At 37.3% G+C, this 25,694-nt stretch overlaps 3 protein-coding genes and 1 pseudogene across 8 annotated transcripts; 3 read left to right on the forward strand and 1 right to left on the reverse strand.

The window, feature by feature from the left end:
- Nucleotides 1–646: 646 nt before the first annotated feature.
- LOC110886650 lies at nt 647–2,130 on the forward strand (annotated as a pseudogene).
- A 5,457-nt stretch (nt 2,131–7,587) lies between these two features.
- On the reverse strand, nt 7,588–24,303 carry LOC110886648. 6 transcript variants are annotated; one of them, XM_022134478.2, is made up of 9 exons: nt 24,052–24,302; nt 23,825–23,882; nt 23,544–23,652; nt 22,463–22,632; nt 22,227–22,373; nt 22,043–22,154; nt 21,367–21,493; nt 21,040–21,290; nt 7,588–7,788 (listed from the first exon to the last, which is right to left on the reverse strand). In XM_022134478.2, exons 1-9 carry the CDS (start codon nt 24,174–24,176, stop codon nt 7,781–7,783), a joined length of 1,107 nt encoding a protein of 368 aa, XP_021990170.1. In that variant the 5' UTR covers nt 24,177–24,302; the 3' UTR covers nt 7,588–7,780. The 6 variants fall into 6 exon arrangements, with proteins under 6 accessions (XP_021990170.1, XP_035834693.1, XP_021990171.1 ...); XM_035978800.1 differs by lacking the exon at nt 7,588–7,788 and adding an exon at nt 8,186–8,406 and having other exon boundaries at nt 22,227–22,364; XM_022134479.2 differs by lacking the exon at nt 7,588–7,788 and adding an exon at nt 8,186–8,406.
- Nucleotides 10,134–12,120, forward strand: LOC110886649 (60S ribosomal protein L39-3). Its single transcript, XM_022134481.2, has 3 exons — nt 10,134–10,280; nt 11,745–11,848; nt 11,934–12,120. The coding sequence occupies exons 1-3, from the start codon at nt 10,278–10,280 to the stop codon at nt 11,980–11,982; spliced, it is 156 nt and encodes a 51-aa protein (XP_021990173.1). The 5' UTR covers nt 10,134–10,277; the 3' UTR covers nt 11,983–12,120.
- LOC110886647 (ATPase 8, plasma membrane-type) lies at nt 15,499–20,713 on the forward strand. The gene is made up of 7 exons (XM_022134473.2): nt 15,499–15,837; nt 16,514–17,392; nt 17,481–17,723; nt 18,152–18,560; nt 19,191–19,705; nt 19,799–19,972; nt 20,292–20,713. The coding sequence occupies exons 1-7, from the start codon at nt 15,670–15,672 to the stop codon at nt 20,457–20,459; spliced, it is 2,556 nt and encodes an 851-aa protein (XP_021990165.1). The 5' UTR covers nt 15,499–15,669; the 3' UTR covers nt 20,460–20,713.
- Nucleotides 24,304–25,694: the final 1,391 nt, after the last annotated feature.

Below are 25,694 nucleotides of genomic sequence, written 5' to 3' on the forward strand. Positions count from 1 at the left end.
AAGAAATACAGATTTATGTAGTGTAATAGTGTTTAAGTGTTTGTATGTGTCGTTTATGAATTATGATAACATACATGACTTCTTATCGTAATTGATTGTGTATCTGTAATCAATTACATGTAGCTCGAATTAAATTGTAGGATTACAATCCGTGACCTAATTTGTAGTATGACGTTGAATTAGTGTGCAAAACAGCATATAGTTTCAGATTTCTGTATTGTCAAGTGTTTGTATGTGCAGTGGCGGATCTTGCCCTTTGAACGTGCTAGGGCCAAAAGACACGGGCACTAAAAAAAGCCCGGGAAAGCCCGGGCTAAACATAGTATATATAAAAAATTTCGATCGAAATGCGGAAAATTAGCACTACGGCCGAAAAACTTGCCCTGCCAGAGCCCTTCTAAGAACCGCCCCTGTGTGTGTGTGTTGTTTATGGTAAATTATGATCGTAATCGATTATGTATCTGGAACTGATTACGTGTAGCTCGAATTACAATGAAGGATTACAATCTGAGACCTGAATTATAGTATCGATATTATATTTGTGTGCGAAACAGCATATAATTTCAGATTTCTATTTTGTTAAGTGTATGTATGTTGTTTATGATAGCACATATGACTATTTATGGTGACTGTATTCATATGTAACTGAATAATCTGTTTATGCAGGCTTGATCACTTGAGCGTTCAGATAAATATCAAGATAGTTAACCTGCGATTTGTACCATGTCTTCAAGTAAGATTCGAAAGGTGATCGGAGTGGTTAAAGATCAAACCAGTATAAGCATAGCCAAAGTCTCAGGCAACGTCGCGCCTGATCTCGAGGTGCTTATCGTCAAAGCAACAGGTCACCGCACTGAGCCAACCGAAGAAAAATACATACGAGAAATCCTTCATCTCATATCTCAATCTAGAGGATACGTAAGCGCTTGCGTTTACAACATTTCGAAACGGTTGAGCAAAACCCATGATTGGGCCGTTGCATTGAAGGTGTTAATGCTCGTACACCGGTTATTAGTTGATGGAGATCCAGTGTTCAGTCAAGAAATAATGTTCGCTAGCCGAAAAGGGGCTAGAGTTCTAAACATGTCGGATTTTCGCATTGAGGCTCTTTCAAATTACTGGGATCATTCAGGGTTTGTGAAGAATTACGGAATGTATCTTGATCAAAAGCTTGAATTAATCGCATTCGACCGAAAGCTAACCCCTGTAGGGTTTAGAGACGATCATGGGTATGGAATTAGTCATAAGCCAAAATATTACGGTGAGTTAGACGAGTCAGTAAGAACAACTTCTGTGCGGGATATGAAACCGGATCGGGTTTTGGAACGGTTGAATATACTGCTTCGGCTTATCGATCGTGTGTTATCATGTAGGCCAGCCGGAAGAGCGAAAAGTAGTAAAATGGTGCTTGTTGCTTTGTACCTTGTGTTACGAGAAAGTTTTCGGAAATGGAGTATGGTAATTGTGTCAAGACATTCGATCAATACGTTATTGCAGCTAAACGGATTGACGAGCTCGTTGACTTTTACAGTTGGTCAAAGGAGTTGGGAGTCGCTCGAGCCACAGAGTTCCCCGAGGTGCAACAGGTTACCGATAAGATTTTAGGAACACTAGAGCGGTTTTTAATCAAAAAGAAGAATAAGCTCAAGAAGAATATGGAAGAATGTTGTAATGAAAACTGACCGTCACCGCCAGCAGCGGTTGCCACAATGGAAGACCTGTTGAATCTGAATGATGACCGAGTGCCGCCAGCAGATAACGATGGTAATATGCTGGCGCTTGCTTTGTTTTCCGGGCCGAAAACGGTTGAATCTAAGGATACATGGGAAGTTTTTGAGTGTGACAAGGTGGCTGCAAGGCGGTCATCGGTAGGGGCGGGTGGAAAAGCCGACTGGGAGCTAGCATCGGTGGAATCCGCTAATTACAACCTACCGACGACACATAAGGCGGGTCCCGGTGGTCTTGATCCGGTAATGCTGAATGGCATATATGATCAATGAACAATGACACAACACATGGGCTACAATCAGGTACATGCACCACCCGTGTTAGCATTGCCTGCGCCCAATGAGAAGGCGGGACCGGTGGTGGACCCACAAGACCCTTTTGCGGCGTCTCTAATGGTCCCACCACCGTCATACGTCCAGCTAGCGGACATGGAAAAGAAAAAGGGGTTTCTTGTGCAGGAGCAACAACAGGTGTGGCAACCATATGGAGGCAATGTGAGGAAGATTAATGGTGGTTATAAACTTATAATGGTATGTATGCACATTATTGATCAAGTTCTTCATATTATTAAATATTTTTTATGCATAATCCTACAAAAATTCTTTATAACGAACTTTTTTACTTGTTTTACATCCGAGTTGTGTAAAAAGAAACTTTATTCATGAAATAAAATTTCCGTCGTATCAGTTTTGTCGGCTTTTAATAAAAAACTAGTGGGTTACCACCCTCGCTCCGCAACGGGTTCAAAACGTAGATAAAAATTAGCAAATCGCGAAAGTTAAAGTTGTTTGATGTTTTAGTTAAGAGGCTAAACATGTGATTATTAAAGTTGAGGGGCTAAAGTTGTTTATTATTAAAGTTGAGGGGATAAAGTTGTTTGATGTAGCTACAGGGCTAAACATGTCATTATTAAAGTTGAGGGGCTAAAGTTTGATGTTGTTAATCATAAAAATTAATATAATGCCATAAAATTGTTAAAAGGATGAAGCTGACGAAGCCGAACGACGTTCCCCCGTCGTGTGACTCGAAGAACAAATTCAAGTGACAACAAACCAAACCACGTGGTTTGTACTGTGGAAAGTCCAAACGATATAGTATCATGCCATCGTTTGGACTTGACATGGGACCAACGTTTCGATCATACAAGATACAAGGCCATTGTTTGTAATCCCAATACATGGAGCCATCATGAGAAGCATGCTCGCCAACGTTTGCATAAGCTATCGGTTGACATTAGGTTCAAACGACAGTAGTGTCGTTTGGACATGATGTATATCATTTGGGAGCTTTTTGCAATCATTTAAGAAATACCGAATTGCATAGGCCATCGTTTGGATCATGACGCGTATTGTTTGGCCATGTGCTATTGTTAGTATATATACCAATTCTGTCACTTGAAATGAGCAAAACAGAGTGTGTGAAAGGATAGAGTGTTGGAGAGCATTATTGAGTAAGCATTGTACCCAAACTCTGTCGAAATCAATATACGTGAGTTAATAGTTAACATCTTGTGTTATTGATTCACATTCATCCTCGGTTTGTGGCGTAACAAGGATTAAACATTTTATTCCAATTTCACAAGAAATCTTAATCTCCCACTAGAGTAATCCAAGTTTATTTGCTAATTGTTTTATTATGCAAACCATATAACTAGATAATCTTTCACAAAACGCAATCACACACTCCCCTAAATGACAAGTAAACAAACGCAATAAAGATTTCTTTCACGAAACGCAAACAAACTCCCTAATTAAATGACAAGTAAACAAACACAACAAAGATTTCTTTCACAGAAGGCAATCACACACTCCCTAGATAACAAGTAAACAAACGCAATAAACAAACTCCCTATTAGTTATTTCTCTTTACACGCTATATGTTTTTTTTGGTACGTTACATTATAATTGTGTGATATAAATTTGATTTACTTTACGTTTTGATTGAACCGCAATGCTTATATATGTTACATTAAGTTGAACCGAGTGCATCAACCATACATTTTCATATAGTAAATGCATGACATAACATTTGGACTAATCCATTCAACGTTTGCAACGGGCCCGTGACGCATTGTCCGTGGAACATATTACTAGTTCAATGTAGAGGTGCCCAAAACCGAGTTCTTTTAATACCCGGGTTCGGGTATGACCGGGTTTTGAAGTTTCGGGTATTGCCAATACCCGGGTCGGGTCTGGGTATTGGCCAGGAAATCCATACCTTGTGTACCCGGGTATTAAAATACCCTATATTCATGTTCGAGTATGAAAAAAAAATCCGGGCAGATATTAAAAAACGCGGATGGATATAAACATGAACTTTGTAGTTTTTTGTTTCCAACTTCATTTTTGGGTTTATAAACATGGGGCTTGGCTATGTAGGAAACTCTATCTTTTTAAGAAAACTATGCAAACCTATTGTCATCCATTGATTATCTTTCATTCAACTTGATCAATGACTCTCATAATTTTGGTAAGAATTATATTTAAAAGAAATAGTATAATACACATTTTAAAGTCTGGAAGGGCATTTTCAGTCGAACAAAACCCACTTTTTGGCATTGGAAATGACAAAACCCACTTGTGTCATCATCTTTCTCCTCTTTCTTCTAATCAAATCTTTCAATAAACTATTATCTCTCTCCTCTTTCTTCATCATGTGAAAGGAGAAAAGCTTCATGGTCTTCAATGTTGATCCTTCAATGGTGATCTTCATTTGAAGATAATTTCAGAATCATGTGGTCTGAAAAAATCACAAAGACACACGCACGAGTGTGTGTGTGAGAAAAGCGATGACAAGATGAATGTTTTTAGAGAGAGAAAGTTGATGTTTTAGATAGAGAAACAACAATCTTTATCACAACGACACACGCACGAGTGTGTGTGTGAGAAGAAGGTTTGAAGATCTTCTTCGTGTTCATCGGACGGGTATAGATCCGGTAAGTGTTCTTGAAATATCATTTCACACTTGATTTTTTGTTGAAATGGTTGTTAATATGTTTTTGTGTGCTGAAACTGTTTTAGTAATGGTTAATGGGGTATCCATGGTTAATGTTCATGTATTTTAAATAAATCAAAAACTTTAGGATGAGATTTTGAACAGTTTTTTTGTTGGTTTCGTTGCTTGTTAGGGGCTTTTGATCTTAACAGTAGCTGTTTTTTTGTTGGTTTGGGTTTTTGATCTGAACAGTAAGTGTTTTTTTGTTTGGTTGATTGATTCACAGACTCAGGCCCATAACATGTGTTAAGCCCCCCTGTTAAAATGTTATATAATGTGGATACTGAGCGTAGAACTTGTACAAGTAATAAATGTACAAAACACTAGAGGTACTACGGGCGCCTCCACCATTATAATCTTGTTGTAACCCGACATGTATTCATGTATATGAAAGTGGTTTGCAAAACACTATGATGTGCATATACTGATCGTAACACGTGTACAAGTTAATATGAGTGTGTGTGTGTGAGAAGAGCGATGACAATATGAATGTTTTACTAGAGAGAAAGTAGATGTTTTAGATAGAGAAACAACAATCTTTATCACAAAGACACACGCACGAGTGTGTGTGTGAGAAGAAGGTTTGAAGATCTTCTTCGTGTTCATCGGACGGGTATAGATCCGATAAGTGTTCTTGAAATATCATTTCACACTTGATTTTTTGTTGAAATGGTTGTTAATATGTTTTTGTGTGCTGAAAGTGTTTTAGTAATGGTTAATGGGGTATCCATGGTTAATGTTCATGTATTTTAAATAAATCAAAAACTTTAGGATGAGATTTTGAACGGGTTTTTTTGTTGGTTTGGTTGCTTGTTAGGGGCTTTTGATCTTAACAGTAGCTGTTTTTTTGTTGGTTTGGGTTTTTGATCTGAACAGTAAGTGTTTTTTTGTTTGGTTGATTGATTCACAGACTCGAGCCCATAACATGTGTTAAGCCCCCCTGTTAAAATGTTACATAATGTGGATACTGAGCGTAGAACTTGTACAAGTAATAAATGTACAAAACACTAGAGGTACTACGGGCGCCTCCACCATTATAATCTTGTTGTAACCCGACATGTATTCATGTATATGAAAGTGGTTTGCAAAACACTACGATGTGCATATACTGATCGTAACACGTGTACAAGTTAATATGGAACATACAAGTTAATATCGTAACACCGTATACCTGGGATAAAATGTGTTAACCCTCTATTATAATCTTGGTTTAACCTAACATGGTGTCATGTATAAGCTATTGGTTTCCAAAACACCATGATGTGTATATACATACTGTAACATGTGTTTAGTGACTGAAATGTCTAACGTGTGTTAAGCATCTATTATAACGTGTGTAACGACTTCCATAATGGATGAATAAACTCCAATAGTAACTTAATAACAACAGATTAAACCTGATATAACGTGTGTTAAGCCTCTATTATAACATGTGTTAAGACTTCCAGAATGGATGCATAAACTTCAATAGTAACTGTAACAGTAGAGGTACAAATACGGGCGCCTCCAACAGAAAATGTGTTAAGTCTAGATCGTTTTAACATCGTGTAGGCGAAGTTAATGCGTAGGCGAAGTTAATGCGTGTTCTAGTAATGGTTAATGTCCATGTATTTTAAATAAAACTTTAGGATGAGATTTTGAACGGGTTTTTTAGTGGGTTTGGTTGCTTTTTTGGGCTTTTGATCTTAACAATAATTGTTTTTTTTTTGTTGGGTTGCTTGATTTATAACGTGTGTTAAACACCTGTTAGAATGATATATAACGTGTGTTGATTTACAGAAATAGATCCATAAAAGACATTCAATTGACAAGCTGGATGGATGTAGGCGACGTTAATGCGAGGACATTGAATAAGTCACATCCTTTGGGAAAGAAGTCTTTGTTCATTTATAACATGTGTTGGTGGTTCATGCTGTAACAGAACACCATGATGTAACCTGACATGTGTTCATGTATAACATATGTTAAGCCCCTGTTAGAATGATATATAACTTGTGTTAACCTTTTGTTAATTAAAAAAACAAGTAATATCTATTTTATTTTTGTTGATGTTTAAAATATCCGATAATGTGGATATTGAGCGTAAAACTCGTACAAGTAATAAATGTACAAGTTAGTATGTAACGTGTAATATGAAACGAGCCATTTATGGTAACACATGTACCGGTAATGTTGGAATATATAATATGAAACGAGTCATTTGTTTTGCACATTTTGGAATGTATAACATGTGTTAAGCCACTGTTATAATCTTTTTGTAACCTGACATGTATTCATGTATAAGCTAGTGGTTTACAAAACACCATGATGTGTATATACTGATCTAACATGTGTTACAATTTGTCTGTTCGGAACATGTAATTGCTTAACATGTGACAAAGGGTGAAAACAGTCGACGGGGGCGATGAGTTTAATGGCGAGCTTAGTTAATATCGTAATATTGTTGTAACCCCACTTGTATACATATGATAACATGTAAGCATCCATTATAACCCGACTTGTATTCATGTATATGAAAGTGGTTTGCAAAACACCATGATGTGCATATACTGATCGTAACACGTGTACAAGTTAATATGGAACATACAAGTTAATGTTGTAACACCGTATACCTGGGATAACATGTGTTAAGCCTCTGTTATAATCTTGGTTTAACCCAACATGGTGTCATGTATAAGCTAGTGGTTTCCAAAACACCATGATTTGTATATACATACTGTAACGTGTGTTACGCGCCAGACATATATAACGTGTGTTAAGCCTCTATTATAACGTGTGTTAAGACTTCCAGAATGTGTTAAGTTCATACCGTTTTAACATCATGTACTAGACAATACAAAATAAGAGTCTCACATACATATTACTAGTAAACGAAAATACATAGCACTAAGAAAATGGTGGAGCTTCCTTTTATAGTCTGCCTTAGCTTTTCAGCGGCTATAACACGTGTTAGTTGTGTTGTGATGTAACATAAACATGGTCATGATCCTTAAGCATCTGATCCACGTTTGACGAAACCAACGGTCCCGAGAATTGGGTCTTGTGTCCCTTGTATCCATCACCATCCTAATAACAAAAAGATAAGATAACCGTTAAGTCGTTAACCAGAGATAACTATTAACTATTATACTTGGTGTTCGTGTTTCAAAACCCATATTCTATAATCGTGGTAATGATGGTGGTGGTGCGGTGGTGCCGGAGGTGTTTACAGCGGTGCCGGAGGTACAATATTGATGGTGGTGCGGTGGTAATGATGGTGGTGGTGCGGTGGTGATGGTGAAAGACATTATAAGATTTGGAAGACTTTAAGGTTTGTATGACATCAATATCAAAGGCAAAACCAATAAATGACCTATATTTGATTTCCATAGGAAGAGAAATCTATCAAACCGAACTGTGCATTTCGTAAGCCAATCTAACTTATTTTGCAGCACAGCTATAACCCAACACAAACTAGGGGTGTACACAAACCCTTCAATATAGATCAACATAGTTTGTTTCAGACTTTCATTATACCATAACTCATCAAAATGCAAAAAAAAAAAAAAAATAAATAAATAAAATAAAATTAATTCCTAATACTTACAACGCAAAATATACACTTTTTTTTTCAAAATGAAACACTTATGACGAAACCAACGGTCCCGAGAATTGGATCTTGTTTCCCTTGTATCTATCACCATCCTAATAACAAAAAGATAAGATAACCGTTAAGTCGTTAACCAGAGATAACTATTAACTATTATACTTGGTGTTTGTGTTTCAAAACCCATATTCTATAATCGTGGTAATGATGGTGGTGGTGCGGTGGTGCCGGAGGTGTTTACGGTGGTGCCGGAGGTACAATATTGATGGTGGTGCGGTGGTAATGATGGTGGTGGTGCGGTGGTGATGGTGAAAGACATTATAAGATTTGGAAGACTTTAAGGTTTTGTATGACATCAATATCAAAGGCAAAACCAATAAATGACCTATATTTGATTTCCATAGGAAGAGAAATCTATCAAACCGAACTGTGCATTTCGTAAGCCAATCTAACTTATTTTGCAGCACAGCTATAACCCAACACAAACTAGGGGTGTACACAAACCCTTCAATATGGATCAACATAGTTTGTTTCAGACTTTCATTATATCATAACTCATCAAAATGCAAAAAAAAAAAAAAAAAAAATTAATTCCTAATACTTACAACGCAAAATATACACTTTTTTTTTTTCAAAATGAAACACTTTTTTTAAGATACTGATTTATGCAACTAATTACGTTGCTAAATTTCAACATGAATATTATCAGGTCTTGTGAAAAAAATTAAAAAAAAAACTCTGTAATTACGTTAAATATAATTCATCGAAGAATCAGCTATAGTTTGACCACAAAAGTCAACAAGTTATGAAAAATCAGGTCGCGAAATCAAGATCCAGATCTACATCGGTGCATAAAATATAGTCCAAAAAATTAACCACAACGGGAAAAAAAACAAACAATTGTGCCAATCATAACCGAGACAAATCGATGAAGAAACAGCTTTACGAAAACAAATTTCCATCAGAATTCACGAAATAGATCTATAATACTAGCATTACGATTGATAATCTAAAGAATCAGGTCATGAATAAATGAAAATTAATAAAATTGGGGTAAAAATGAAGGACCTAGCCAAACGGCGGTGGTGAAAGCAACAACTCCCCAAGCGGCAGCAGCCTGGATATCGGTGGCTTGTGGACGGTTTTTTGGCTTCACGAGCTTTAGTGCTGCAGTGCCTCCCGCCATCGTCTTCGATCTTTCTCAAAAGTGAACCCAATGAGAGAGAGATTTGATGAAGAGAGAGAGAGAGAGAAACTAATCAGATTAAGAGATTAAGAAAAAGAGAGATGTGTACAGATCTGGATATGAATGTGAATAAGTGTGTGTGAGAGAGAAATGTGTACTACATTGGGTATTGGTATAAAGAAGAAAGAGAAGCTGGTATAATATGTCAGGAAGAGAGAGAAAGAGCAATGTAAAAAGACCAAAATACCCTCCGTTTTGTCATCTCCAATCAATGACGTGGCCAATTGTAGGCCTTGTGATGGGTTTTCAAAGTTTTCTAAAAATAAAGGGTTTCTTGTGTAGCATTGTCCTATAAACATGAACTTTAACAAGATAAAACTTTAATTTAACAAGATTACATGTTACTAAGAACTAGAATAATCAAAGTGCATACATTTTTAAAACCCAATATCAGATATTATTAAACCCGAGTATAAATCGGGAATTAAGAAAAACCAGGTTCGAGTACTTAGCTGAAATACCATACCCGAACCCTACCATATGACTATATGAGCAGGGTTGAGTTCGGGTTGAAAATACCCAGGTTCGGGTTTTTTGTCCACCTCTTATGAAAACAAATACAGGCTGAACCGAAGTACACAAACCCACTGGGCCTGAAATGAACCGCAATTGGGCTTCGACAACCCACAGTCACATACTCACACTCTGACCCTAACTATATAACGCCGCATCATTCCAGCGGTTACCCCCCAGAGAAGAAGCAGCCAGCCGCCGACGACAGCCATGGTAATCTTCTTCTATGTCTATGTCTATGTCTATTCTGTTATTTGATTTAGGTTTTTGCTGTTAGGCTCTAGAAATCTCCAATTCATGCTTCCAGTTGATGGATATGCGTTTAAATTTGAATCATTTTAGGGTTATGATTGATCAATTGTTTTTGTGGTGTCACTATTGAGTGTTAAGACTTTAGGTTTGGTACATACCAATCACCGGTGGTTGGATTTGTAGTTTGTATGTAGGTGGTATGATTATTAGAAAGATGAAATACTGTTGTTAGTGGAATCTTTATTTGGACATAGTTTTATTTAGGAAATGAAATATTATGATTTTAGCTAGGGCTGCAAACGAACCGAATGAACACGAACAAGACCTTGTTCGTGTTCGTTTGTTAAGAAATATGTGTTCGTGAACCGTTCACGAACACTTATCGAACGAGATTTTATGTTCGTGTTTGTTTGTTAATTTTATGCAATGGACAAAAACGAATGTTGACGAACACAAATGAGCACAAACGAATGTTCATGAACACAAACAAGCGTTTCATGAACAGAATATATAATACACCGACACTTATTAGATATTTAATTTGTTGGAATGGAATTTTGAAGTATTTAAATAGATATAAAAACTAAAAACACTATCAAACACAAACCGTCACGTTACCGAACGTTCACGTACATAAATGAACGAACACGATCTCTGTTCATGTTTGTTCATTTAACTAAACGAAAGAAATTTCTTGTTCGTGTTCGCTTGTTTAATAAACAGGCGAACACAAACGAAGCCATGGTCACATGCTTTTTCTAATCTAGGAGCTATCTGTATAACTGCATGATGCACAAAAACACTCTTTCTACACGTCGTACACGCCTCACCTGTGCTTTAAGTTGATTTTTTGTATGCTTTTTGCTCCTCATTTTGTTTTACTCGCTCCTTATTTACACAAAAGCAATGGGCTTTGCGCTTAGGCGTGCCTTAAGCACACTTTTTTTAAACAAAAACATCTTGAACTTTCTCAATTGCATGACTGAGATTCTGTGATGAGTTAATTACTGTTTTCGTCCCTGTGGTTTGTCAAAAATCACTATTTCAGTCAATTAGTTTAAAAATTGCGATTTCAGTCCCTGTGGTTTCACTTTCGTAACCATTTCAGTCCACCTCGTAACCAGTTCAGTCTCTGTACTTAACAGAATAATGGATTGAAATGGTTACGAAAGTGAAACCACAGGGACTGAAATGGTTACGAAAGTGAAACCACAGGGACTGAAATCGTAATTTTTAAACTAATGGACTGAAATAATGATTTTTGACAAACCACAGGGACGAAAATAGTAATTAACTCTTCTGTGATTAATTACTTGAAGCAAAAATTCCGCTGTGCTATTTTTTATGAAATGATTGCCAATAACACATGATCAGGAGGAAATAAGTTGTGATGTTTAGATCATGTGTTTGTTTTATTTAATACAGCCGTCCCACAAGACATTCATGATCAAGAAGAAGCTTGCAAAGAAGATGCGGCAGAACAGGCCCATTCCGCACTGGATTCGAATGAGGACTGACAATACTATCAGGTAAGGTTTTGCTTTACAACTATCTTGATGTTTAGAAAGATGCCGTTTTTATTAACAACTAACAGGCTGTTTATATTTTATTTAGGTACAATGCGAAGCGCAGGCATTGGCGCAGAACCAAGCTTGGGTTTTGAGCTGTTTTTGATGATGTATTGTTTCTTGTTAAACGCTACGGATTTGTTGATGAATTTATTTGATCACATGTGTTTCATGTACCTTAAATGATGGTAGACTATTTAATGTTTTAAGTCGATCTGTTGTGTTCAGTTGCAGCTGCATATTTTAGTAGTAGCTCGGTTTTGGGATACAAATGATTAATGTTACCAATGTAGTCAAAAGTGCATCAATCGTGCGTGCTTGCTTAGGCAAACCAAGGTGCCACATTGAACACACACAAGGTGAGCTACTTGTGGGCAAGCCTTTATTTTCGGTTGGGCGCAAAAACCAAACTGAACAGACTTGAACTAGGCTGAGCAGCCAAAACAACCGGACATGGTTGGCCAGAACCCGCTCAAAACAGGCGAAGTTTAACTAAAAGCTATTTAAAAATGGCAATTGAACAAGCTTGAACTGACTAAAACAAGGCTGAACAAGCATGAAATCATGAAATAAAATCATGAAATGAAAAAATGTTTCCTAAAAAATCCATAAGCCCATTTACTAAATGTGTCTTGTTCATGTTGGATTACTACCAACACCAAATGGGTTCTCGTTCCATTGATGGATCTTGATGTCCCAACGGGTAGTCGTGTTCATTTTCAAAAACATCCGAGTCGGGAAATTATACAACCTCAACGGATAAGTTATCAAGTAACGTTCCCAACATCAACTTGAATGACGGTCCCATCGCAGACACAACACTGGCAAAGCCGCAACACAAGAAAAGGGTAGAGTCGTCATCAAACAAATGGAAAGAAAGTTGGGTGGATGCCGACACCGAAAACAAGACGACGAAAATGGTGGATTTAGAGGAGAATAGAAAACGGCGCACGGTGTTGGCGAAATCGAAATTAAAAAGAGATGATAAGTACATGAAATATGTGGAGGAAAAAGAGAAGAACCGAGATTTGAAAGTTGTTATGAAACCGCATGAAAATATCGTTGAACCATACAAGTCGATCACAAGCGAGAAAGGTTGGGCCGCTAACTTTAGGTTGTTTTTTTTCAATCTTTTTGGTCCACTTTTTTTTTTTTTTTTTAAAATTTTAATGAAAATGCGTTTCTAAGTTATTTGTCTTTCGTATTTTTTATGTATCTTAAAACATATGTTATGATCAGTGTATCTTTGGGTGGATTTGATAAAAATGCTTACTTCTCTTTTGAAAAATCAAATAATTTTTGTTGAGTCGGTATGCTTTGCATATTCATAATTTTGTTATAAACTATAAAATTTCTTCGTGCGTTATGGCGGCGTCGAAACTTAAACTAACTTGAATTTATACCGTTTAATGAAAACGTATTTTATGTGACCCGACTTGTTTTCAAACAAAATTTACGTCAAAACGTAGACTAATTGAAAAGCACATAAAAATAAGCACGGATACATATTATATTTGACCAGACCTATTTGCAAAAGACATTTACATCGACACGTAAAGCAACCTGAATTTATAGCGACACATGCATAAAAGTAAGCACGTAATAAAACAATGTTTTTTGTAATTAAAGAATGGTATAGTGTGTTGTGACAACGTCGAAACGTAAAGCAGCTCAAATTTATACCTTCTAATTAGTCTAATTAATGAAAACATATTATATCTGACCCGACTTTTTTTTTTTGAGCAAAATTTATATCAATACATAGACTAACTGAAATTGTACATTAAAATAAGCATGATAATATATTATATTTGACCCGACTCATTTTTAAAATAAACTAATATCGATACGTAAATCAATTTAAATTTATACCGACACATACATAAAAATAACCACGAAAAACTTGGTTCCAACTGAAAATGTACATTAAAATAAGCATAAAAACATATTATATTTGACCTACTCATTTTAAAGTTAATATTACATCGATACGTAAATCAATTCAAATTTATACCGGCACATATATAAAAATAACCATGTAAAACTGGATTACAAAGTTTTTAGAAAGTTGATGGGTTGTAAATATGATTACAAAATTTTTATAAAGTTGATGGGTTGTAAATATCAATGCTAAAAGTTGAAAGATAATAATAAAAAAAACAAAAAATAAATAGACACAAAAAGGAAAACAAAAAACAACAACCAATCAATTCAAATTTCAAAGTCCTGTAAACCTAACTTTTAATTAGGTTTATATAATTTACTCGATTAAATTTTTATAAGAGTATTCGTAATGAAAGTTTGGTGAAAGAAGCGAAGCACCACCCATTTTAATGATTTTGACATTTGAGGCTGGAGTTCGTATAGAAAAACATTTAAAAACCTACCTTACACAATAAATTGGTAAAATTATTATTTAATATAAACTCATAAAAGAAATTATGTTTAGCACCTTTGTAAAAAAGTTTTATATTTATAAAATTATAAATATGCAAACTTAATAAAAATAAAAATACTAATTTATAACAATATTGTTTAAGTTGATTATTTCTTTTAGTAAGTTATGTTTAGCACGTTTACAACTTGATCACAAACAGTCAACCCTTTTGACTAATTTAGATATTTAGGTCAAACAAGTCATGTTCAACTTATACGATTTGAGATGTGTGCGAGTGAGGGGTTAGTGTTGAATGTTGATATCTTTGACATGACTAAACATACAGGTTGTGTTCAGATTGAACGATTCAACTCACCAACAAGTTAAAAAGGTTCTAATGTTTAGTTATTACTTAAACGTTCATAAGTTTTAATTTTTTGTGCCTCAAGTATATTATATTTAATACATTATTTTGTCACAATTATATCGTATTATTGGTATAAGGAGTGTAGTATGGTGTTGCTTTCCCAAGTGAATTGTTGGAAATATCTCTTACAAAAGTACAAAACCAGTCGAGTTTTGAGAGGCCGGGCCGAAGTCCGAAATATACTACTAGACTCACCAGGCCTGACTTGAACCGCAAATGGGTTTCATCCACCCACAGGCTAGAGGTGCAAAAAATGGAGTTTTCGGTGAGACCGATTCAGGATCCAACCTTGTCTACAAAGGGGAAAGAATCGAGTTTGACCGGATTCAAACCAATTTTAAGGTATAAGTGTTGGAAATCAGACCCTTGATCAAACACACACAAACACAAGATTGAATGAACTTGTTCGATTCTTTTTATGTTAAACCAAAGCACACAAATTACACTAATTCTAACCCAACTCAAACACTATTTTTAATATTAAAATAAACCAACTAAACAAACATATCAGATAATTCAAATATTTAAACTTTATAAATAATTACAAGCCCATACAACTATATATATAGTTCAAATCCTTTATTTTTAATAATCCTACAACATCAAAGTTATACTATTATTAGGGTGGTTTTTATAAAGCCATTCAATTTTCTTTTAAAAGTGGTTGTGCTCCTCCACACATTCATAAATGTTAATGGATTACCCTCAATTTGTAATTGCACTCCTATTTTTTTGGAAATGAGAGAAACAAAACGGTATGCATGTAACAAAGTAGGCATATAAAGAAACTGGTCTCCCTTGCCAGAAAAGGGCTTCAAACATTTCCCTCTAATCGTGTTATATACGACGACGACCTCTACTGTGTTCATGAGCATGGTGGAGGACCGAGGGATTGTCGCGAGGCCCGAATTTATCTTTAATATTATTATTACTATAATTATTATTTTGTAAAATCTTTTTTTCTAGAAATCAATCACGATGTCTGATAATTCCTTGGAAGAAGTTAAAAGTAACCAAATTGATCTCGAAAAAATCCCTATAGAAGATGTCTTCACGATCCTAAATTGTACGCGAGATGGCTTGAACGACGAGGAAGCCACTAAGAGGCTCGACATCTTCGGTCACAATAAGCTTGAGGAGAAACAGGCACGTTCTTTTTTTATTTATAATCATTAAGCTTCACCCTCATCAGATTTTTTTTTTTTTTTTAAATGAGCTTTTGTTTACCATAGTCTGAACCCCTTGGTGGTATGTAACACATACCAAAAAGTTCTTATTCAATTAAAAACACACAATAAATATCATATATATTCTATTGGGGTGTAAACGAGCCAGCCAGACTGAGCCTGAGCCCGACTAGGCTCGAGCTAGGCTCGTTATGTTTTTATGAAGCTCAAGCTCGAGTTTGGCTCGTGAGTAAAACCCAAAGCTCAAGCTCGGCTCGACTTGGCTCGAGTTATTTTGAGAACAACCTCAAACGAGCTAAATGCTCGGCTCGAGCTCGCTTCAATATCGCTTAACGAACCAAAGCTCAACACGAGCTCGGCTCGCCAATATTTGTTTGGGCTCGTTTACGCTCGTGAGCCTAAACGAGCTTTGTATTGAGGCTCGAGCTCGGGCTCGATAACTAAACGATCTCTATTTCAGGCTCGAGCTCGGGCTTGATAACTAAACGAGCTCTATTTCAGGCTCGAGCTCGGGCTCGTTCGAGCTTTTGGCCGAGCTGATCACGGGTAGCTCTCGAGCCTCTGGGCTTGTTTACACCGCTGTATAATTCTAACCACCTACTATTATTAACTATGTTGAGTTATGTTTGAAACAGGAAAGTAAATTGCTGAAGTTTCTAGGATTCATGTGGAATCCTCTTTCATGGGTCATGGAATTTGCAGCCATTATGGCCATTGTATTAGCCAACGGTGGCGGGAGGCCACCGGACTGGCCGGATTTCGTGGGCATAGTCGTGCTTCTTCTCATCAACTCAACCATTAGTTTCATCGAAGAAAACAATGCCGGCAATGCCGCCAGTGCCCTGATGGCAAGCCTAGCCCCGAAAGCCAAGATTTTAAGAAACGGAAAATGGAGCGAGCAAGATGCCGGCATATTGGTTCCTGGAGATGTTATTAGTGTCAAGTTAGGAGATATTATCCCAGCTGACGCTCGTCTCCTTGAAGGCGATACGTTGAAAATTGACCAGTCTGCGCTTACTGGCGAGTCGGTCCCAGTAAACAAGAACCCGGGTGAGCCGGTTTACTCTGGCTCGACGTGCAAGCAAGGCGAGATTGAAGCTGTGGTGATAGCCACGGGCGTCCGAACCTTCTTTGGGAAGGCTGCACACCTTGTGAACAGCACGGATTCAGCGGGTCATTTCCAACAGGTGTTGACATCCATTGGTAACTTTTGCATATGCTCAATTGCGATTGGAATGGTGATCGAGATTGTGGTGATATGGGTGATTCAAGGAAGAGGGTATAGAGACGGTATCGATAATTTGTTGATCCTTTTGATCGGAGGTATCCCGATCGCCATGCCTACAGTTTTGTCTGTAACGATGGCGATCGGGTCCCACCACCTTGCAAAACAAGGTGCCATCACGAAAAGGATGACCGCCATTGAAGAAATGGCGGGTATGGATATTCTTTGTAGCGATAAAACCGGTACCCTCACTCTTAACAAGCTAACGGTCGACAAATCGTTGATTGAGGTCAGATTTCAAATTTTCAAAATTTTCCTTGTCAAAAAATGTACGGTCAACCATTTTCGGTTATCTAATCGGTCAAAATTTGTTACAGGTTTTCGTCAAGGATTGCGATAGGGACATGGTGGTGATGTATGGTGCTCGAGCTTCAAGGATCGAAAACCAAGACGCCATCGATGCTTGCATCGTCAACATGTTGGCTGATCCAAAAGAGGCTCGAGCCGGAATCAAAGAGGTCCACTTCCTACCGTTTAACCCTGTCGACAAACGCACAGCCATCACCTACATTGACAATAAGGGTGACTGGTATCGGTCCAGCAAGGGTGCACCAGAACAAGTAATGAACCACTTGTTTTCTAATGTTTTCTTTCCAATTCATAGTTAATGGCGAATCGCGACAAATAGCGATAAGGTATATGCTACATAGCAAAAACCGATAAATAGTGGGCGCTATTTTATAAATAGCGATACACTAGAAAAAATCTTGAAAAAAAAATTATATTTATATTATATCAAAATACCCTGGTATATACACTATTTTAAATGTATATTTAACAAAAATCTAAAATCCAGCTATTTTATAGCTATATTTAATTGCTAATTATATTTAAAAAAAACTGAATTCCCGCTATTTATGGCTACATACCCTCTACCGACCTTCGACCTATACGCTACGCTATTCGCTATAGCGACCGCTATTGACAACTATGTTCCAATTACAAGGTTTTATAGCCGATAAGTGATAACGATTAAATTTCTTGATAGATCATCGAACTTTGTAATCTCACCGGCGATACACTAAAGAGGGCTGAGGAAATCATTGACGGGTTCGCAAACCGAGGTCTTCGGTCTCTCGGCGTGGCTCGACAAACCGTACCCGAGAAGACAAAGGAGAGCGAGGGCTCACCTTGGGAGTTTGTAGGACTGTTGCCGCTTTTCGATCCACCACGACACGATAGTGCCGAGACTATTAGAAGGGCTTTAGAGCTTGGTGTTAAAGTAAAAATGATCACCGGAGATCAACTCGCCATTGGGAAAGAAACCGGCAGAAGACTTGGTATGGGTACCGACATGTATCCGTCATCTTCGCTTCTCTCGGAAAGCAATGATGCTAACAACTCTTCGATCGATGACCTCATTGAGAAGGCCGATGGCTTCGCCGGAGTTTTTCCCGGTAAATATTACTAGACTCAACTACCATTAGGGCTTCAAACGAACCGAACTAATTCGTTTGTTAAGAAATATATGTGTTCACGAACTGTTCATGAACACTTACGGAACGAGATTTTATGTTTGTGTTCGTTTGTTAAGGAAATGAAGTGTTCGTGTTCGTTTGTTAATTTTAGGCAACAAACGAAAACGAACAGTGAACGAACGAAAACGAACAGTGATGAACACAAACTAATGTTCATGAACAGAAATGGAAACAAACGAACATAAACAAACGTTCATGAACAGAATATATAATATACTAACGCTTATTAAATATTTTATTTGTCGGAATTTTGAAGTATTTAAATAAAATATAAAAACTAACCACACTAATGAACTATCGAACACAATCGAACATAAACGAACACGTTATCGAACCTTCACGAACATAAATGAACGAACGCGACCTGGGTTCATGTTCGTTCATTTAACTAAACAAACGAAATTCATGTTCGTTTGTTTAATAAACGAACAAACACAAACGAACTTCCCGCCGAACAGTTCACGAACTGTTCGCTGAACGTGTGGTTCGTTTGCAGTCCTAACTACCATCATAGACAACGTTTACAAACCTTAATTTTCATTCTTGTAGAACACAAATACGAAATCGTCAAGAGGTTACAACAGAGGAATCACATATGCGGTATGACGGGAGATGGTGTGAACGATGCACCAGCACTCAAGCGAGCAGACATCGGTATAGCAGTGGATGACTCCACAGACGCTGCCAGGAGTGCGTCCGACATTATCTTGACCCAGCCGGGGCTTAACGTGATAGTCGCAGCTATACTAACAAGCCGAGCCATCTTCCAAAGAATGAAAAACTACACAATATACGCAGTCTCCATCACCATCCGAATTGTGATGGGGTTCATGCTCATTGTTGTCATATGGAGGTTTGACTTCTCGCCTTTCATGATTCTCGTCATCGCTATTCTTAACGATAGCACCATCATGATGATCTCCACTGACCGGGTTAAACCGTCACCACTTCCCGACTCATGGAAGCTCAATGAGATTTTCGCCACTGGTATCGTCCTCGGGACTTATCTATCACTCGTTACTGTTTTGTTCTTTTGGCTATCCTCCAGAACCGACTTCTTCCCCGTAAGTCTACGACATTTTATCTTCTGTTCTTCATTCATTATACAAAGTCTTTTTAGAGAAATGAACATGACAAGAAATAACTATTATGTTCAGAGGCTTTTTGGTGTTCGATCGATTGTTGGAAACGATGATGAGGTGACCGCAGCGCTATACCTTCAAGTGAGCATCATTAGTCAAGCACTCATATTTGTGACGAGATCTCAAAGTTGGTCATTCCTCGAGCGCCCTAGCACCTTGCTCATGCTCGCATTCGTACTAGCTCAGATAGTAAGTACCAGCTACCATAACATCTCTTTGATATGACCAGGGGTGTTCATCAGTTCGGTTTTGGTTTATTCGGTTTTCAAAATTTCGTACCCCAAACCAAAAACCAAACCGAATTAGAAATATGCAAGCCTGACCAAATTCAGCTGAATTCAATTCGGTTTGGTTTCGGTTAAAAACCAAACCGAACACCGGCTATTCGGATCGGTTTTTTCGGTTACGGTTCGGTTTACCGTTTTGATCCGGTTTCGGTTTTTAACACCCCTAGATATGAGTTGTGTTTATAAGTTATAACTGTTTAACATTTGTGTGTTTTATACAGTTGGCTACACTTCTAGCAGTATATGCAGACTGGGATTTTGCAGAGATGCAAGGGATCGGATGGCGATGGGCCGGGGTAATCTGGATGTTCAGTATCGTTACCTACATCCCTCTAGATATACTAAAATTCATTATCCATGCGGCATTGAACGGGAACAACTCTAGATAGATGTAATCGAACAATGTACACAAGAAAAACATATATAAAAATAGATGGATATTATTTAAGATCTTTCTAGGGATTTTGTGTCCGAGGGCATGTGAAGTCGATGGTGAGGCTGGTGGTGATTGCTAGTTGCTACCGCCTAACACCACCACAAACAACCGTGGAAGAACACCACGGTAGGGGAAAAGATGTGTAAATTTCTTGAAAGCATAGTAGAAGAAAGGGATTCAACAAGAAATGTATATGTTCTTTCTTAAGTTTTCCTTTCGTTAATTCATTTTTCTTTTTCTTTTATGTGGTTGTAAATAGTTAATAGCCTATAGGTGTAAGTAATTCTGTATCTTAGTGAATTTTTAGCGTTTAAAAAATTACGATTTTCTGATTAATTTTGGTCTCCAAGAGGTCAATTCAAGCGGAATTACATCCTCATCGCAAGAAATAACCGCTTGTGCGGTCAATTTCCCGAGCCATGCATGGTACAACAGACCTCTAGACCCGAGACCCGAAAACAACCAAAACTTGCTCTTATGAGTTTGACCAATAAGATCATCTATTTGACCTAAAAGTGGAAGAGATCCGTTACTTGTAAGTGGTGGCATTGCTCTTAGACCTGCACGCGCTCCGTTGAAAGCCCATTTTGAAATGTTTGGATAAACTGCGGATGCTTTTGGTATAAGTTCTTCCAAAGCTTTAGAAGCTTCCTCCGTTGACACATTTTGGGAATAGTTGCGAGACTTCCATTCCCATGTGGAACCCGCGTATAGGTTTCGAGGATTCTGGATGGCGATCCAGGCGTCTGACAAGATTGACGGGCTATGTTCTAGAAATTCTTCGCTGAAACATTTTGATGATGAAAAGGTTGAGTTTCTAACATAAGTTAAATATGTATGCATAGAATTATGGTAAATACCTGGTATTGTCGGGAAGACGCAAGTGGGCAATGATGCCTCTACAAGTCCTCAGCGGTAACTTTCCTGAAAGCTCCGGGAGGAAAGTGGATCTGGCTCCCAAACATACAATAACAGCATCGTACTCACCTAAAATGGAGCATGATAATATTAACAAAAACATTTTAAGACCATAGACATAAAAAGGAAAAGAGTAAAATGCCATTTTCGTCCATGAGGTTTGGCCAGTTTTGCGACTTCCGTCCAAGGATTTGTTTGTTTTTCCGCATCTGGATCCATAAGGTTTGAAATCTTGCCATTTTCATCCGGCTCCTTAACTCCATCCATTTTTCTCCGGTAAGTCAGGGGTATTTTTGTCTTTTTTGTTAACCTAAAGGGCAATTCGGTCTATTTCACTTAAGGACTCGCTTGTACATTATGCTACATGCTTGTACATAGAGTGAAAAAAAAAAAAACGAATTGCCCTTTAAGTTAACAAAAAATATGAAAATACCCCTAACTTAACGGAGAAAATGGATGGAGTTAACGAGCCAGATGAAAAATGGCAAGATTTCAAACCTTTTGGATCCAGATGCGGAAAAACAGACCTTTGGACGAAAGTCGCAAAACTGGCCAAACTTCAGGACAAAAATGGCATTTTACTCAAAAGGAACTTCAAATATATCACATATATATTACCCTCTAATTCAAGGAGGTGGCCAATAGATCTCTTGTGAAAGTTTATCGCCTTTTCACCAGGTCCCACACTAGACATTTCTTTTGCCAGAGTTTCACAAGCTAAATAAAGGGCCTAGTCACGATGAAAATATATATGTTAAGCACTATATCGATATACGGACACTAGAGTCCATTTATGATTTACCTCAAGATAGCCTTGGGGGTGTATGTTTACAGCATCAGGCATATAAAACGCCAAATCCAACGGTACAGATATATTAGGTACTAAACTCTGGGCTGCATCTTCGTTAATAGACCGTATTCTGCAACTGGCAAGAGAGTTCTGAGCATTCTTCAAGTAGAAAAAAAGTTACAACATTATTATTGACTTGTTAAACTGTATTGCACTTTGTGTTGCATTTCCTAATTTAGTAAACTTACATCATTCATCACGCTCATGTTTTTCAAGCTGACTACTGGTCTCAAAATACCCTTTCTCCGCGCAATAAATACATTAGAGTTCTGATTAAGTGCTCCATTTTGTGTTTCAGCAATACTTAAAAGCCTTAAAGTCTCTTCCCAGCACTTGGCTGCCATCCAAAGAGGTTTAACTGCAGAAAAACATATAATAATAAGGTTATAGAAAAATAAATTTAAATAACAATATGGAGGCTTGTAAACGAACAACAGTCAAACGCGAACAACTAAATTGTTGTGGTTCCAACGGTTTTCGTTGGCCAAAAGAAAATAGGAAGAGGCTTAGAGATAATTTGAGATAGAAACCAGATCAATATTTTTCATTCATAATTCTATTAACATCAACCAAACTCCTTTATATAGACTTACATATGGAAAAAACTAAATGAACTAACATGTATTGCCACTAACCCATTACACCATGTAATTACAGAAAATATAGGAAATAAATCAAAGAAAGCAATAGAACACGTTCTGCCATAATTGGAGGTTTCGCATGTGAGAACATGAGTGGCTACGTGGGTTTTGAGGGCACGTATCATAAATGAACGGGGTTTTCTTGTTTGTGTTCATTCGTTAAGAAAATGAAAGTGTTCTTGTTTGTTTATGTTCCTTCATTAATAGTATAAACGAATGGTTCACGAACATAACTGAACGAATATAAACGAACATAATTAAGCAAAAACCAATTAAAAGTAAACGTGAACATCAGTCTGTTGTGCCTAAATAATCAATAAAACTAGACTAAATTATATTGGGTGATATTTTAAATTTCATAAAACTAGACTTAAACTGTAATGGGGCAAAAAAATTAAGTGAATATACAAACAAATGTAAACTAACGAACATAAATGAATTTATATGAACGAACAATGAATGAACGAGACATGTGTTCATGTTCATTCGTTTAACTAAATGCACAAAAAAAATTGTTCAGGTTCATTCGTTTAATAAACGAACTTCCCGCCGAACGGTTCACTGAACGTTCGGTTTGTTAACAGGCCTAACAATATGCATCAAATTTGGAGTGAAAACAAGATGTAACCTTTAGGAGAATAAGGATGAAGTAGTCCTCCAGCCACTCCCGAAGCACCACCTCCAATTCCTATCTCATCAAGAACATCAACGCAAACACGCAAATCGGTAGCACTGCGCTGCAAAACAAGTCCCACACAACCAAATCAGAACTATTTCTTCAAAAACCAATGAAAACTGTATGCAGTTTTCTTCCATGACTATAGTCATGCTAATATTCTGCACTGAATTCATCTAATTATCAGAATTCAGATGTATATACAGATAGAGAATGACTGAATGAGTGTATACTTCTAACAAGTGCCATGCTACTGACAATCCAGCAAATCCAGCACCAAGCACTGCATATCTACACATGAACATAATCATATTAACTAATCACTAATCAGTTATTCTAATAACATTTGTTCCAAAATTATTCTTCAATTTAGGTTTTGGTTTTGGTTTAATAACCGTCAATTTCTTTAGGTTGAACAAATTAGGGCTTAAACGAACATTTTCAATCAAATAATTTGTACCTGAGGGATCGTTGATGAATATGAGAGGAAGAAGAAAACGCCACCACCGGAGTTACGGTTTTTCCGAAGCGTATAATCCGTGATGTTTGACTGGTTACCGGAAAGTTGGACTGCCACGTAAGCATCTCCGATGACGGTGGTCGTCGGTGCCGGAATCAACAGAAGTCCGTTTTTTGAAGATAGGATGACCCTTTACGACTTGGATGCGGGTACGGGTTTAGTTAGGAGTTAAGGTATTTGTAAGTTGTAACGGTATAATTTATTTTGGTAGCTAAGTAGTTTTATGCCTCGTGTTGCAGTTGCAGGGTGTTAGGTCGGATATTTTTCAGCCAATTAAATTAAAAGCTACTATACTTTTGTTTGAAAAAAAAAAAAACTAAAATGATGGCAAGACTATAATTTTAAACCGAGAGCAAAACTGAGCGAGTGCTAGAGCTTATTGGCACGAATATAAAGTACACCGAGTCAGCCAATTAAAGAAAACACAACCATAGTTTTGCAAAAAAAAAATAATAATAATAATGACAAAACTTTAATTTTGAACCGAGGACAAAATCGTAATATTGAACAGGGGGTAAAACCGTAATTTGTCAAAAGCTAAAACGATGACAAGACTGTAATTTTGAACAAGAGCAAAATCATAACTTTTAACTGGGGGCGTAATCGTTATTTATGTGGGCCAATGAAGGAGTGCTGCCTGACAGTCTGGCACCATTCCCCCTTATAGGCTTTGTAGTATATATAAATATCGGTACAACGAATATTGGGGCATGCCTCTAAGATTATACTGATTTATATTGGTACTTAATATCGGTACAAGGAATATGGGGCATGCCAGAAAGAGTTAAGAGCTAACATGACTATACAACTCGCATAAGAATCTTGTTCATATCATGTAACATGCATGTAAATATGACTTGATAAAATGACTCATGTGATAGCCATATCACTATACGACCCGTATCACCTTTTTTTGCTTTTTTATATGGCCCGTATGCAGGGGCGGTTCTTAGTAGGCTAGTGGCAGGGCCACGGCCCGGGCAAGATCGAAAATGGTTTTTTTAATGTCCGTGTCTTTCGGCCCTGGCACGTTCAACGGGCAAGATCCGTCACTGCTCGTATGATGTGACAGTTGCTCAGATGATACTGCCAGGACGAGTTATACAACCTTTTTTTTCCTATCTTATATCATTATACGAGACAAATGTATAATATGATTGTTATATTTCTCCATTTAAAAATTGATTTTACATTAAAAACGCCATTTATATGTGTGCAATTATGCATGCTTCTTTTCTAAACCACCCATTTTACAATTAAGGATGAATCCATGTTCTTAGTTATGCTATGATGGCTTTATAAGCAGAATAGAAAGAGTTATAGGTAACTAGGGGTGCAAACGAGCCGAGCTGAGCCCGAGCCCGAGCTCGACCAGGCTCGAGCTCGAGCTCGATTAACTTATGAGAGCTCGAGCTCGGCTCGATTCGAGCTTTGTTTTCAAAGCTCGAGCTCGGCTGGTTTGTATTTTCTCAAGTTCGAGCTCGGCACGTTTATTATCTATTAATTAGTATATTAAATAAAAATAATATAAATAATAGACATTTTAGGCTCGCGAGCTCGATAAGTGAAGCTCGGGCTCGGGC

This window comes from Helianthus annuus, chromosome 10 (assembly GCF_002127325.2).
Source record: "Helianthus annuus cultivar XRQ/B chromosome 10, HanXRQr2.0-SUNRISE, whole genome shotgun sequence".
In the NCBI taxonomy this organism is placed as follows: domain Eukaryota; kingdom Viridiplantae; phylum Streptophyta; class Magnoliopsida; order Asterales; family Asteraceae; genus Helianthus; species Helianthus annuus.